The 13,951-nt window shown below is 35.7% G+C and overlaps 1 protein-coding gene across 1 annotated transcript in view; it reads left to right on the forward strand.

Annotated features, from left to right (window-relative positions):
• Positions 1–13,951, forward strand: part of LOC119774148 (poly(rC)-binding protein 4-like) — a 59,466-nt gene that overhangs the window by 31,563 nt on the left and 13,952 nt on the right. The window contains exons 7-9 of the mRNA XM_038271526.1: positions 2,207–2,335; positions 4,150–4,224; positions 6,859–6,930. Of these exons, the coding sequence (XP_038127454.1) occupies positions 2,207–2,335; positions 4,150–4,224; positions 6,859–6,930 (276 nt within the window). The remainder of the gene's footprint in view (positions 1–2,206; positions 2,336–4,149; positions 4,225–6,858; positions 6,931–13,951) is intronic.

Raw genomic sequence — 13,951 nt, forward strand, 5'->3', positions numbered from 1 at the left:
CTAGTCACCGATCTGTTGCTGCTATATTTTAATTTGACGAACCGGAATTTGTCGATGTTCTTTTTCCTGTTTGGTGCGATTGCAATTGCGGATCTTGACCTGGCCGGACCTTATGACCACAGTGTACCAATCTTCTGATGGCTACTTCCAACAGGATAATGCGCCATGTTATAAAGTGAATCATCTCAGACTCATTTCTTGAAACTTTTCCACTTAAGTTATTGTGAATTGAGCATATTGACAGACAACGTTTTATTTTTTATCTTAAATGCAATTTTTTTTTTTTTTTATAATTACTGCTCTAAATGTATTGCTCTGTCAGCTAAAGATCTGTTTTGGTCTCTATACTTTAATTAAATAAATCAATTCAAGCTAAAATGTAAGAGGCTATACTGAGCCTGATCTCTTTGTATCAGAGATTTCTTACCTTTTAGAAAAATGTCACTTGGAGTAAAACCCCCCCTGCAACCCTGATTTGCATTTGAATAGCTCACAGCATGTTCATTTACATGTTAAAGCCTCCCCTAGAATTCCATGGGGGGGAGGCATGGGGGGAACACTGCCTAACAAAGTCCACGTCAATTTCTGACAATTTATGGGAGTTTTCGGCGAAGCCTGCAAATTGTCGTAAACTGCCGCTAACCTGAAGTTCCACGACAATCTACAGTGCCGCATATTGACGAAAATCCTTCTTTTCATGCAGTGACCTGGGACATTCTATGTCTGCCTGCCTTGGCAAAAACAGAAGGCAGTGACCGGGAGCTGCCAGCCTCTGAGCTGAATTGATGGGAGAATTAAAAGGAATCGAATCGTTTCACAGAATCAATAAGAGAATCGATAAGGAATCGAATTGTTTCACATAATCGATAAGGGAATCAAAATCATGAAAATCTTATCAATTCCCAACTCTACTTACGCCTGGTCACGTCGTACTTGCTTTCTAAATGCCGTCTGCGTAACTTGCGTAAAAAACGTGACGTAAGATGTGCTTCCCGGCACTAGGCTCTGGTGCTGCCTGGAACCGTTAAGAGAATCGTTAAGCGGTACCATGGAATTGGAACACACGGAACCGGTTCTGAACAGGAACCGGTTTTCGATTCCCATCCCTGCCAGGGTGTATCCAAACCTCTTGCCCAATGACTGCGGGACTATTTTCAATTATTTCTATTTGTGAAGGCTTTCAGAAATCAGTGTCTGAAAGCCAAAGTTATCTCCCCTTGTTTCCTTTTGGTTCCCAGAGCTTTTTCTCACAGGAGTCATCCTTGGGTCATTGTATGTGTCTTTCTAAATTAGTATCCAGTATAATTTTTGAAATGTTTTTGTTGACTACATTGTTGAGGGTTGCATCCATATCACATTGGGAGCTTTATCAGCTCCTTATCTCCTCCAATGCAGTTCAGTGCACCTAATGCAGTTCTTAACAATACTTATTTATGTCGACACTGAGCTTAAAGATTAAGTCTAAATATTGAGTCGGTTTTTTCATATTGAGCTACTGTACAGTAACGTCTAACCAGCTAGAATACCCAGCTAGTCATTTTAAAGATGATTACATCTCCTCCAAGTCTCACAAAAAAGCAGTGGGGGAAAAAAATCTTAGGCTGCAGCTGGGTTACTTTTGCCTTGTGTTTTCTACAAATTATATAAAAACTTAAGTGATGTCATTACTAATAATGCCCCTTTTCTGTGCTTAAATGAAATTCACTTGATCTTTCCTAAAATTTTTGGTTTATTGGTAAGTTCAAAGCAAAGTATTTTTAGTTTTAATTACATTATCTTCAGTGAACACAGATAAAAATGTCCCCCATGCCCTCTAGTGCTGTTTGGAAGTGCTATACAATAAATTAACATTGATATGGCACTCCACTGGTCAAATGATTTATGAATTAAATATATTGCAATAAAAGGATGTAAAATTGAATTTATTTAATGTTATAGTTACTCATGTGTTTTGAGTGTTTAAGCAAATGTGTTTTAACTTTATATATATATTCATTTAAATCATTAAATTTTTGAACCATAAGTTGGGTATATGACTAAACATCTCTTAAACATTGATGACTTTTTCATTGTGATACAGTGACGATGCTTTTGGTCTCCTTCCCCAAATCCAGTCAAAGCAAAGAGGAAAGTCATGGCAGAGTCATCACAAATGGCCTTATCTCCTCAATCAGGCTAATCTTTTTATACCCTGTGTCATTTGCAGAACACAGGAGCTCAGATTCAGGTGGCGGGGGATTTGCTGCCAAACTCTACTGAGCGAGGTGTTACGATATCGGGGAATCAGGACTCTGTAATCCAGTGTGTCAAGCTCATCTGCACAGTAATCCTGGAGGTAGGAGGCACACTCTTCTTCTCTTTACTCATACTTAGCACAGCTTCCTGCAGCAGCAGTGGGAGGGTAACTGCTGCTGTGGACATGCAGTTTTGAAGTTACCCCTTATAGCTACTTATCCAACTGCAGCAATTGTTCACATATTTTAACTGGTAGCAAGACCTCCTTTTTATGTTATAAATCCTAAGAGTGTGCTGCATTAAAGTTGGAACAGCTACAGTGACACTCCTTATTTATGGTTGTCACACAATAGCAAAGGAGCAAATATCTCCTTTTTTTGGACATGGAGGGGAATGTCTGGCTCTGAGTTTAATGCTCTGCTCCTAAACGGCAGCGGTCTGCTCATAGGAAACAAAGTGGCCTGCAGCAAATTCTGTATACCTTTAGACAACAGCTCTCTTGTAAAATCTACAGGGCAGATAAAAGGAAAAACAACCCCAAGCTCTGTTTTCTCCCTGTGTGTTAATGGAGGCAAAAGCCTCTTTTTGTCTTAGCACTGCAGCTGGACCTGACTGACTAATTGCTAGTTTGAACCAGTTTTCTTCAAAGGCTTGTAACTTTCATTAGAATTCTGTTCCAGGGGCATCTTGCTTTTGGCTCTCTACATTTAAATTATGCAAAGTTATACAAAGCACTTTTTGTGACTGCTCCACATTTCCAACTAAAATCTGCATCATCAACACCACAGAGGCCTTATAAGAAGCACAACCTCATGTATGCTTTGTAATCTCCTTCTTTTATCAGTATTTAAATAATTTTATCTTGAAATGTCTGCATGTCATTGGATGTTTAGTCTAAGCCAAAATCGACGCCTCTGCAGAGTTTAATTTTGCATGACCCATAATAAAAATCAACTTTTATCCACATATTACATTTATTGCTGTGTTTTGTCAGTAAATCCCTAAAATTGTAAAAATAAAATAAAATAAGCGCAATAGTAAGGATCAGTATAAATGCAAATGCCTCCAGCATGTTTTTGCATTTCTTTCTAATACCTTGGTTCTTAACAGTAGCATTGTACATTAACACCGGTGACTTAACTTAGATTAGAGTCATTTTCTAGAAAAGTTTATTTATATTAATTTTGATTATTGTGAAATGCAACAAATAAAAACCCCAAAGTTAATTCGCAAGACAATAATAACACATACGACTAATGAGAGAGAAGTCAACCTATAAAAAAGTATATATACTATAGAAAAGTATATATACAGTACTGTACAGCATCCCTTGAGATGGTAAGAGAAACAGCATTGCTTTAAAAGGGCACTTAAGAGCCTCTTGACAATACTACATAGTTTCTCTATGGAATTTAGCTCAGGTCAGTATGCTGACAAATGAACCACAGCACTACTATGGTCAATAAATGTAGTAGTATCTCTATCAGGTAGGGTAAGTGCTGAGTCCTGTAGATAATTAGTCATCTTTTTATAGCTCATCAAGAGGGAAGCAAGAAGTGCTCTAATATATCCTACATTAGGTAATTATTGCTCTGACTTTAGAATTGAGAAAACATGTTAGATCAACACCATCAGATCACATGGCTCAGTATCAGTTTGTAATGAATCAGCCTTTCAATTAACTATTATGGTTTACCTTCTTTAGGCTGTGACATAGGCTGCTTGTTGAACAGCTGTAAAGACAGTTCAGTTTTTAGCACAAATGCATTTCTATGATTGATGCAGCATGAAGCGGTAAAATAAATTCAGCTTCCTTTATATTCCGATAAAATTCAATGCATGTGTCAATAGCCATTGTTACACAAACATATATATAAAGATTTCAGCCTCTGATATCTTGCTTTTACTCCTTAGTCTCCACCAAAAGGTGCCACTATTCCCTATCGACCGAGCCTATCACCAGCTGCTCTGCTCATTGCCGGAAACCAGGTATGCAATAGAATGTTAACTGGCTGTGAACATCTGATCAGATGCTCACAATAACATAACGTGAGTTCAGACTGTGGTTCACAGAAAGTCAGTCCCAATTAAAACTGGCTTTAATAAATCTGTTTGATGTAAAATCAGCCTATTTTAAAACAGCTGTTGGAGGTTTTTGGCCATAGATTAAATCACTGGAAAAAATTATGAGACTTCTTTCTTAAAAATAGAAGGGCTGTAGTCAGCATATTCTAATTTATTAACCAGGTCATATTCTTGACTGCCCCTTTAAAAAAAAAATAAAAATCCAATACTATATAGCATTGATATTGCATATGGCATGGATACCAAAGTTCTACAATTTGTATTTCTACTCTCTGTATATTGTGCTTTTTTTAAAGTCTCTCAAAGTTTACTATAGGAATATAGATAATGAAGTATTAATTGACAGAGTATTCATTTTTTTATGAAATATGTCCTTTCTTGCAACCAGGAAGTAAGCACCTTCATTGGGATGCCGCCTCTTCCCATGTAGGTGTTGCCTATTTAATGACATCATCATATCATGCCGCTTGAGGCGATTTGGTTCCTGTAGGGCTAAACAAAGTCTGCATCCTGGGGAGTCAAAAACACACTTTCACACAACATTAGCTACAACAACAACTGTTGCTGTCACTGTGCAGATGGAGTGCTAAAAGAGTCCCCTTATTTTAACTTTTTGAGGAGAAATAATGGTGCTCTGCCATAAACCATCGCTCACTGATGGGAAAGTAGACGTTTGTTTACTTGCCAGGCACTGGGAGGTTAAGGTTGTTGCTTTTGGGGCGGGTACATGCTTTCCTATGTTTGACATTGATGGTCGATAATATTTCCAAGTCAGAGAGACCCTACTACTCAGAGAGCAGAACTCATGATTACTCATGCATGAATCCAGTAAAATAGTGTTTGGGCTTAATTCCAATTAAGGAAAAGCTGTATAACATTTAAAAGCTCAAAGGTTGATTCTGCATGATATATTGTAGGCCCTGTCAAAGTTGTGGCATCTTTTTTTCCCCTTTGGATTAGACTTCCTAATGACTAAGGAAACAATGCCAATCTGTGTTTTAGATTTGAATTAATTAATGAAAGAATTAATAAAAAAAAATACAAAAACAGTACTTTGAGTCTTGTGTTAGATGTTTTTGCGGTTTATTTGGGTTAGAACTGCTCTGAAAGTAATTATTTCCTGGCAGTAAAACAGAGCATAAAAAGGAGAACATAAAAAGGTTAGAGGTGAGCCAATGATATTAATAAAGGGTTAGGGCTTTGTATTTTTATCTTGTCTTTGGATGGAAACATGTGTCATTACAGAGCATGTAAAATATTTCTAGTTTCCCCTTAGCCTTCCTATAGAATCATAACATTATTCCTTTTCATCTGATTCTTTAAGTACACCTGTTGAAGACAACAATCCTATCACAGGTCGCTAGTGGGTGGTAGCATAAATTTTTTGAATGTTGAAGCTCTAAAGATGCTGCTGTTTGAAAAGGTGCAGATATCCCCTGCCCACCCTCCTCCCATGGAGCGAGTCACAAGATTAGCAAGTGAGTCTGGAGGCCTGCCGTCTCCTCTGGCTACAGCAGTAGCCAGATACTTTGAATAGCTGTCAGCAGTCCTGACACAGTTTGTGCTGCTTCAGACTCAAGTCAATTGACAGAATGGCTCTGTGTTTTTGATATTCCTCATAATAGGCAATAAAATTAAACCCGGGGCACTACGTCGGCCACCGAGAGGAGGCTTTAATGAAGGCTGCACCATGATAAGGATGCATAAAGGAGGGAAATGAAATAGGCTGGGGAAGTGTCTCTGGAATGAGTCATAGCCTATAAGCCTGTTATGTGTGTGAAAGTGTCAGAAATGCAGGCCATCGCACACCAAATTTGATATGTTGCAACAGCCTAGAGTAAACTAAATATTTAAGGCTTCTATTCATTATTCACATTTCCAACTATTTCTCACAGATTCTCTTCCACTTATTCGCTCTCTGAGCTAATATTTACATAATGCATAAGCGTTGTATTTTTGGTCTGCCTCTGTCTTTGTTTTTTTTTCTGTTTGCTGATTTCTTTTGCATCTTGTCAGGTTAAATGCTCAAATCCTAATGTATTATATTGGGATTTAACGTGGAAGATCAAAGCAAAGCAATTCATAACTGCGAAGAACTGTGGAAAGGTTTAAATGAGTAAAAAAAAAGATTATATTGTTATATTATTTGAATGTTAATCCCACTTTGCCCTTATACCCCTAGACCACTCTAGTTGCCTTATTTGTAAAATTAACTAATTAGTATAATTACAGCTGTATGTAAAGGCCTCACAGGTTTTTTAAGGACTATAGATGAACAAAATGGAAGAACAAACAACAAAGAGGAAAGTGGAGGAGCTGCAGAATCCGCAGCTCAGGTGCAAGAATGTGGCAAGACAAGAATCAGCAATGCCCTCAACAATGTTGGCCTTTAAAGAAAGGTGTCAGGAAGAAAGCATTCCAATTATTATAAAGCTTCATTTTACAATGTGACATAATGTAAAACGCTTCAAGTGAATACTTTTTGCAGTGTAATAAAATGTCTTTGTAGCTCTCTCATTTGTTTCTGTGCCTTTTTAGGTTTTTGACGCATCAGAATTTGCCCCCCACCCTCTGTATTCAGTCACCCAGGGTGGTCTGGACCTCCAGCAGGTATGTGGACTGATCCCTGATGTGCGGCGTGTGTAACATGTAATATTCTTCTTAAAGTTTCCTGAATAAACTGGTCTCCTTAGAAGTCAGCTATTTTCAAATACTAGCCTTAAAACTCCCCTGTGGAGCAGAGGAATGAGTGTTAGCTCTGTAAGGATCTGAGCGATGATTGAGAGCACAACTTGTGCTGTAGGTGCACAGGAACACGGTCCAACATGTGGTATTAGGCATAAAACCCAACAGCTGAGTGTAAAGCTGTAGCTATTGTTCTTGCCTTTCATAAGAGCTATAAGCAGTCCTGAAACTCGATGCCGCCGCACACCGCTACCACAGATCCTCTGTTTCTTTTTTTGTCCTGCCAAGCTCTATGCCACAAACATTTCGGCTTTAGAAATTTTCATCCCCTCACAGCAAAAAAAGGTAGTGCTATAATATCATAATAAAGGGCAGCCACTAACTGAGGATACAAACATTCAGAACATTCAAAACATATGTTATGTTTTGTAAATTCAACATTATTTCATCAATTTATACAGTTTCATTCTTCCAGATTTAGACACAGTTCTGATGCCCAAATTCAGTGCAAGGATGAGCTCTTCTTTCCCATTTATGACCATATAGAATGGACTGGTAATAGAAGCCAGACTGCTGGCGTCAGACAAAATTGAGTTAAGCTAAGTGCAGTCTGGTAGGCCATAACTGTAATGAGGGAGGGATATAAAGACACCCCCTTAATTATTTAGATGGATAGAAGGATCCATAGAACCACCTTTGACTTTTCAGCTGTTGGGGTGTTTCTTAATATTAAGGCTACAATTATTATTTTCTGATACTCTGATTCACATTTCTGATTCACATTTTATTAGGAGATGTGTGCATTCCTAGGAACAACATTCTAAAGAGGGTGAAAAACTACAGTTTTTCATTGATTGAGCTTAAAATGTAATGTCACTGTAATGCAACCCTAAGAATTAATCTATGAAAGTTAATACAAAGTAAGAATCAAAGAAAACTGAGGATAGTATTTTTCTTTACTGATGGTTGCACAGTTAAAAAGCATTAAATGTAAAATAAAAGTAAAAATCACACAACTATGAAAACAAGGTTAAATAGTAAAAGTGTCAAAAGTTACAAAAGATTACTGACAAAAGTCTTTTAGAAATTGCAGTCTCTTTTTACATTGATGCAATAATACATTTAACTGTGTAAATTAATTGTGTGATATTAACATGAGATCAGTCTATTTATATATTCAGAGATTCACTTTATTCTTAGACGAAATGAGTTAATGCTTTCCATTACAACTGTTTTGTAGCTCCAACAGTGTAACAAAGCACTATGGCAACACCATTTGGATAAAATGTTTTCCAACCTTCCTATTTCTGAACTGAAAACCGTTGGTCGGAGATTTGAGAGAGAAAATAAAGGTTGGTGTATATATGGAAGCTCAGTTAATCTTGGAGAACTAATCAAGTGGGAATGCTTATGCATTCCCACTTATTGTTTTTCACTTTTAATTTTTCTGACTCTAACTAGTCCCGCAGTTTTCAACTGATTTCAACAATTTTGGTATCAAAACGTTCAGCTTGTTCAGGAGAATTCTGCTATGTCTTTTGGTAAAGATATTTTTTGTAGTTTTCGCGATATTCAGCTTTTTCTGCATTTTTTTGTCCCATTGAAATGCATGTAGAATTCTTAGATTTCAGCAAAATTCAGCTAAACCTTCATCATCTTTGACCTTTAACTACTTCAGCCTACTTTCAGCTAGAAACACCATTCAACTTTTAAAATGTTTCCGTATCTTTCTGCTATTACTGTTTAACTCAGCTTTCTGCTAACTTTTACAGTTTTGCTTCAGTGAAGCTTCAAACTTTAAAAGAAAATTTAAAGATTTTCAGATTTATAATGGAAGTCTATGGACGGAATGTTCAGCTGCTAGAGTGTGCCACTCTAGTGTTTTCAAACATTTCACTCATGCCGAACAGCTTCAACTCACTCGCTCATTTTTTACTCTATCTAGATAAATTTTACATCAAAACGTAGGGATTTTTTAGGGTTCAGGGAAAAGTAACCCCCATTTGGGTGGCATTTTCGGTTTTTCCGCCCGTTTGGCCCAACCACAAAAAGTCCACACTTCCCCCAAAAGAAACCAAAAGAAAATCCGAAAATGAAAATAAAAAAAAACAACTTTTTGGATCGTCCCCTTCGGGAAAACCAATTTAAAATAGCAAAATGAGCCTTTTTGGGGAAATTGTTCCCCAAAACCTTCTAGCACTCACATTTAAAAAAGTGTGTCGAAAATCTTTTATGGTTTTCTAGGGAAAAATTTGGAGGGGGGTTTAAAAAATCTGGCCGAACCCCAAAATTTAAATTTTGACAAATTTTACAAATTTTTTTTCATCGTTTAAACCCCCCTTTAACCCCAAAAATTTTAGAAATATGAAAAGGGTTTCACCAGTTTTAGTCCCAAAGGGGTTTCTGAGTCACGGGGGAAAAAGGGTTTTTTAATCCCTTTTACGGGTTTTGGGTCACTGTGTTTGTGGAGGGAAAAATTTTGCTTTTTAGACTTTGCTTACCCTTGTTAAATTTTAAAAGAAGAGGATTTATTTAAAAAAATTTTTAAATTTTTTCCCCTTTAAATGTGAATGAACTCCTGAAAGTTAAATTGGGCCCAAAGGAAGGTGTCGCAAAGGAAAGAAAAATTTTTGGAAAAAATTTTAACCGTTTTCTTCAAAAATATTTTAAACTCCATTTTCCAAAAATTTAAAAAACCTAAAAAAAACCCAAAAAAAACCATTAAAAAACCTCTTTCCCCCACAAACCTTCTTTCAAAAAATTTCACGAATTATAAAAACCCCCCCACTTTTAAAACAACCCCAAAAAAAACATCAAATAAAAAAACCAATTTTTTTTTAAACCCCTTAAAATAAATAAAAATACCCTTTTCCCCCCCTTAAAAACCCAAACCCCCCTAAAAAATTTTTTTGGACTTTTTCAAAAAAAGACTCCAACCCTTAAAAATAAAACCCTTTTAAAAAATTTAAAATAAATTTTTTAATTTTTGGGAAAAATTAAAACCCAAAACCAAAACCCACTTTTTAAAAAATTAAAATCTTTTTAAGGGCCCCAAGGGGTTTTTTTTCAAAAACTCCTGGGAAAATTTTAAAAAAAACCTCCCAAATTTCCCAATTTTTTTTTTCTCCCAAAATAAAAAAGGTAAATTTTCCATTTGGAAAATCAAAGAACTTGGGGGTGGTATAAAAACCCCTTTTTCAAACCCCCACAACCCCCCTAACTTTAAAATAAGACCCCCAAACCCAACAAAATAAAAAATTTTTATAAACTCGTTTTAAAAATTTTTCAAATTTTCCATTAAAAACCCAAAAATTTGGGGGTTTTGGGTTTTTATTAGAACCTAACCCGGGTTTAAAACAAAAACCCCATAAAAACAAATATTCCCCAATAAAATCCCCATTTGTTAAAACAGCATCTTTAAACCTTTAATCATAAAACCAAAATTTAAATTTGGGTATTAATGGTTTTTTTTTTTTTGTGGCATAATTTTAAAATTATTTTTTTTAATTTTTAAATAAATTTGTTTAAACCCCAAAAAATTTTTTTTTTACCCCCTCAAATTTTTGGCCATAGTAGTTGTATTTAAAATTTAAAATTTTTAATTTTTTAATTAATGCCCGTTTTTGGAAAATGGGGCCTTTTTTCTTTTAAAAGGGGTTTCTTTTTAAGGGTTTTATTTCCTTTTTTTTTAAAATAATGCCCTTAAGTTAAAGACCCCGGGCCCCAAAGTGGGGCCCCCTTTTAAACCCCCACAAAGGGGTGTAAAGGCCCGGTTCCCCCCCCAAAATTTTTTTTTAAAAAGGTTTAAGTGGAGGGATTAGCTTTTCTTTCTATAAGGTTTCCTCTTCTTGTTTTTGGTTCTTATGGGTCAGTCCCCTTGGGGGAAAAATTAGGTTTGTAGGGTTTTAAAATTTTGATGAATGTTTTTTCTTTATGCTAAACAACCGACACATTTTAAATAATTTTCCAATTTTTTTTGCCAATCTTGGGCATTTCCACATAGATTTTTAAAATGTTAAAACTTATTCAATAACCCTTGGGCCCCAACATTTTACTTCCCCCCCCCTTTAAACTACTAAATTTTTTCTTCAAACCCGATAAGATTAAAGTTTTTCTTTGTAATTTTTTTTCTACTTCACTAAATTTCATAATTTTCACCTATGTTGTGAACTTTTTGGGGTTTCATTCTCTCTTTTTTTACAGGAAAATTTATTTTCTTTTGCTGCTTTAATTTGATAACACGCCCCCTGACAATTTTTCTGGAAAGTAGGTTTCACCCCCCTTTAAAATTTTTTATACATTTTTCTAGAAAAATTTGGGGGGACATTTATTAAAAAAACCCCTCTAATGCCCAAAATTCAAGAAAATTTTTTTTATATCATGTATTTGGGTTTTGGGTGTGCAGCTTTTTAAAAGGGGTTTTTTCTGCCATTTTACTGCCAAAAAAATTTACCCCACCAAAAAATCTTCAGAAAGAATTTAAAAATTTTTTTCTGCCCGTTTGAAAATTTTGTGAATTCCTAAAACAATTTTATATGGGGGGCTTAGGGAATTTTAGCGTTTTCATTCAGGGAAAAACATTTCCCACTTTGATTTTTTCTCCGAAACCCGCTTTTTTTAGGGTTTTTTTTTTAAAATTCTCTCTTTTTATTAAAAAATTTGGGGTTTTGCTTTTTTAAGGGGGAATTTTTTGCACCCCCCTTTTATTTGGTTTTTTTACTTAAAATTTTTCGACTCTAACTTTTCCCCTTTTTCCACCGATTTCAACAAATTTTTGGGATCAAAACGTCACTCGTTTAGGAGAATTTTGCTATGTCTTTTTTTTTAAAGATATTTTTGTTGTTTTCCCCGTATTCAACTTTTTTTTCGATTTTTTGTCCCCGTTTTTCATGTAGAATTTTTAATTTCAGCAAAACTTCAGCTAAAGCTTTAATCTCTTTGACCTTTAAATACTTCCCGCAACCTTTTAGCTAGAAAAACCATTCAAATTTTTAAAAAGTTTTTCCCTATCCCTTTTTGGGGTTTTTTCTGTTTTAACTCAGCTTTTGCTAACTTTTTTCAGTTTTGTTCAGTTAAGCTTCAAAAAATTTAAAAAAAATTTTTAAATTTTTTAGATTTTAATGGGGAAAATCTATGGGGGAATTTTTCAAATGTAGAGTGGGGGCCCCGCTTTGAGCGGTTCTGGTTTTTCCGAAAAAAATTTTTCAGTCCTATTTTTAACTCAATTTTAAAAAATTATAATAAAACCCAAGGGGTTTTTTTTCAGGGTTTAGGAAAAATTTAAACCCCCAAATTTTTGGGGGCCCCTTTACTTTTTTTGCCCTTTGGGGGGCCCGCCCCTTTAAAAAAAGTCCCCCCACTCCCCAATTTAAATCCCCAAGAAAGATTTTTACAAAAACAAAAGAACAAAATCCAAAACGGGGAAAAATATTTTGTATCACTCCCATTTATTTAAAATTTGAATTTTCTAAAAATGAAACCTTTTTGGTTATACAAATCTTCAGTCCCCTTTCATCAACCCTTTAAGGAAAATTTTTTTCAAATCATTTATTTGGGTTTAGCGTTTTTGCGGACTTGTTCGGGGATTTGGGAAAACGCTGAATTTTTTGAGAAAAATCCTCAAACTCCGAAAAAAGCACATTTTTTCATCGCACCTGGCCAAATATTTTTTGTAAAAACATGAAAGTTTGGGACAGTCGAAACCCAAAGGTTCTGACCCAACAGTTTAAAGATTTTTTTAAAACCTTTTACTTTTTGGTCAAACTCGTTTTTTTCGGAGGGAAAGTTTTGTTTTTGAGGGGTTCTCTTACCCTTTTCTGCATGTTATTTTAATAGGAAACCCGCCCGGGGCCTCAAAACCCTTTTTAAACCCCCTTCCCAATTTAAGGGGTTTTGAATGAGCTACATCCATGAAAGTTAAACCCCCAAATTTGGGGACAAAGGATAGCTTCGCTTAACGTTTTTTGGGGGGGAAACCCTTTTACGGTTTTTCTTCCAACAAAATCGTTTTTTTCGGAATTGACATTCCCATTCCAAAAAAACCCGAGAAAAAAAGGAACAAAAGTGAAGCGCATGGGCTTTTCTTCACTGAAGGCTTGTTAAAATCTCAAGGTAACCCAGCTTCAAAAAGGGATTTTTAAACCCCCACCCCTTAAAAAAGCACATTTTTAACTAAAAGGAAGGGGGGGCAACATGATTTAACTTTGGAAAAGGATACAATTTGGGCTACCCGGCCCCGGCCCTTTTCCCCTTTACACGCAAACCCCGATAGATTTTTCCCAAAAAAAACCCCCGGGACCCTTTCAAAAAAAAGCCCCTACATTAAACTTTTATATTTTTTTCCCAAACATATGGGTCAACATTATAACCCAAAAATTTTAAACCCCTTTTTTTTAAAAATGAGAACTTTTGGGGGGTTTTTTAAAACACACCCCACAAACAAAATTTTTCAAAATAAAAAACCTCCCACTGCCCACTTCATTACTCCCTAATAACAGGGGGAAAAAAATGATTTTAAAAATGGAAAGTCCCTCAAGATCTTTGGTGGGGCCCGACCCGGGGTTTTCAACAAAAAACCCTTCCCGGGCTTTCAAAAATTTAAAAAACCCCTGACCCTACAAAAATAAAACCTCTATGTTATAAATTTGGCATTTAATTTATGCAAATTGGGTCCGATTTTGACCCCCAAAACCAACCAGCTTGAATTTTTTTTTTACTAGGGCCTTTTTTACAAACCCTAAAACCCCGAGCAATTTCCCAAAAAAAGTCTCCCCAAATTTTTGCTTTTTAAAACATTTTCTTTAAACACCCAATAAAAATGGAAAACCCGGATTTCATATTAAGGGAAAGGATTTATATCACGCTGGGCAGGGCCCTTCCCTTTTGAAACACATCCATATAACTTTAAAAAAAAGACTAAAGGTTTTTCCCTACAAATAAAAGCCTC

The sequence above is a fragment of the Cyprinodon tularosa genome, unplaced genomic scaffold (genome assembly GCF_016077235.1).
Source record: "Cyprinodon tularosa strain WSP-4 unplaced genomic scaffold, ASM1607723v1 ctg8, whole genome shotgun sequence".
NCBI classification, from domain to species: domain Eukaryota; kingdom Metazoa; phylum Chordata; class Actinopteri; order Cyprinodontiformes; family Cyprinodontidae; genus Cyprinodon; species Cyprinodon tularosa.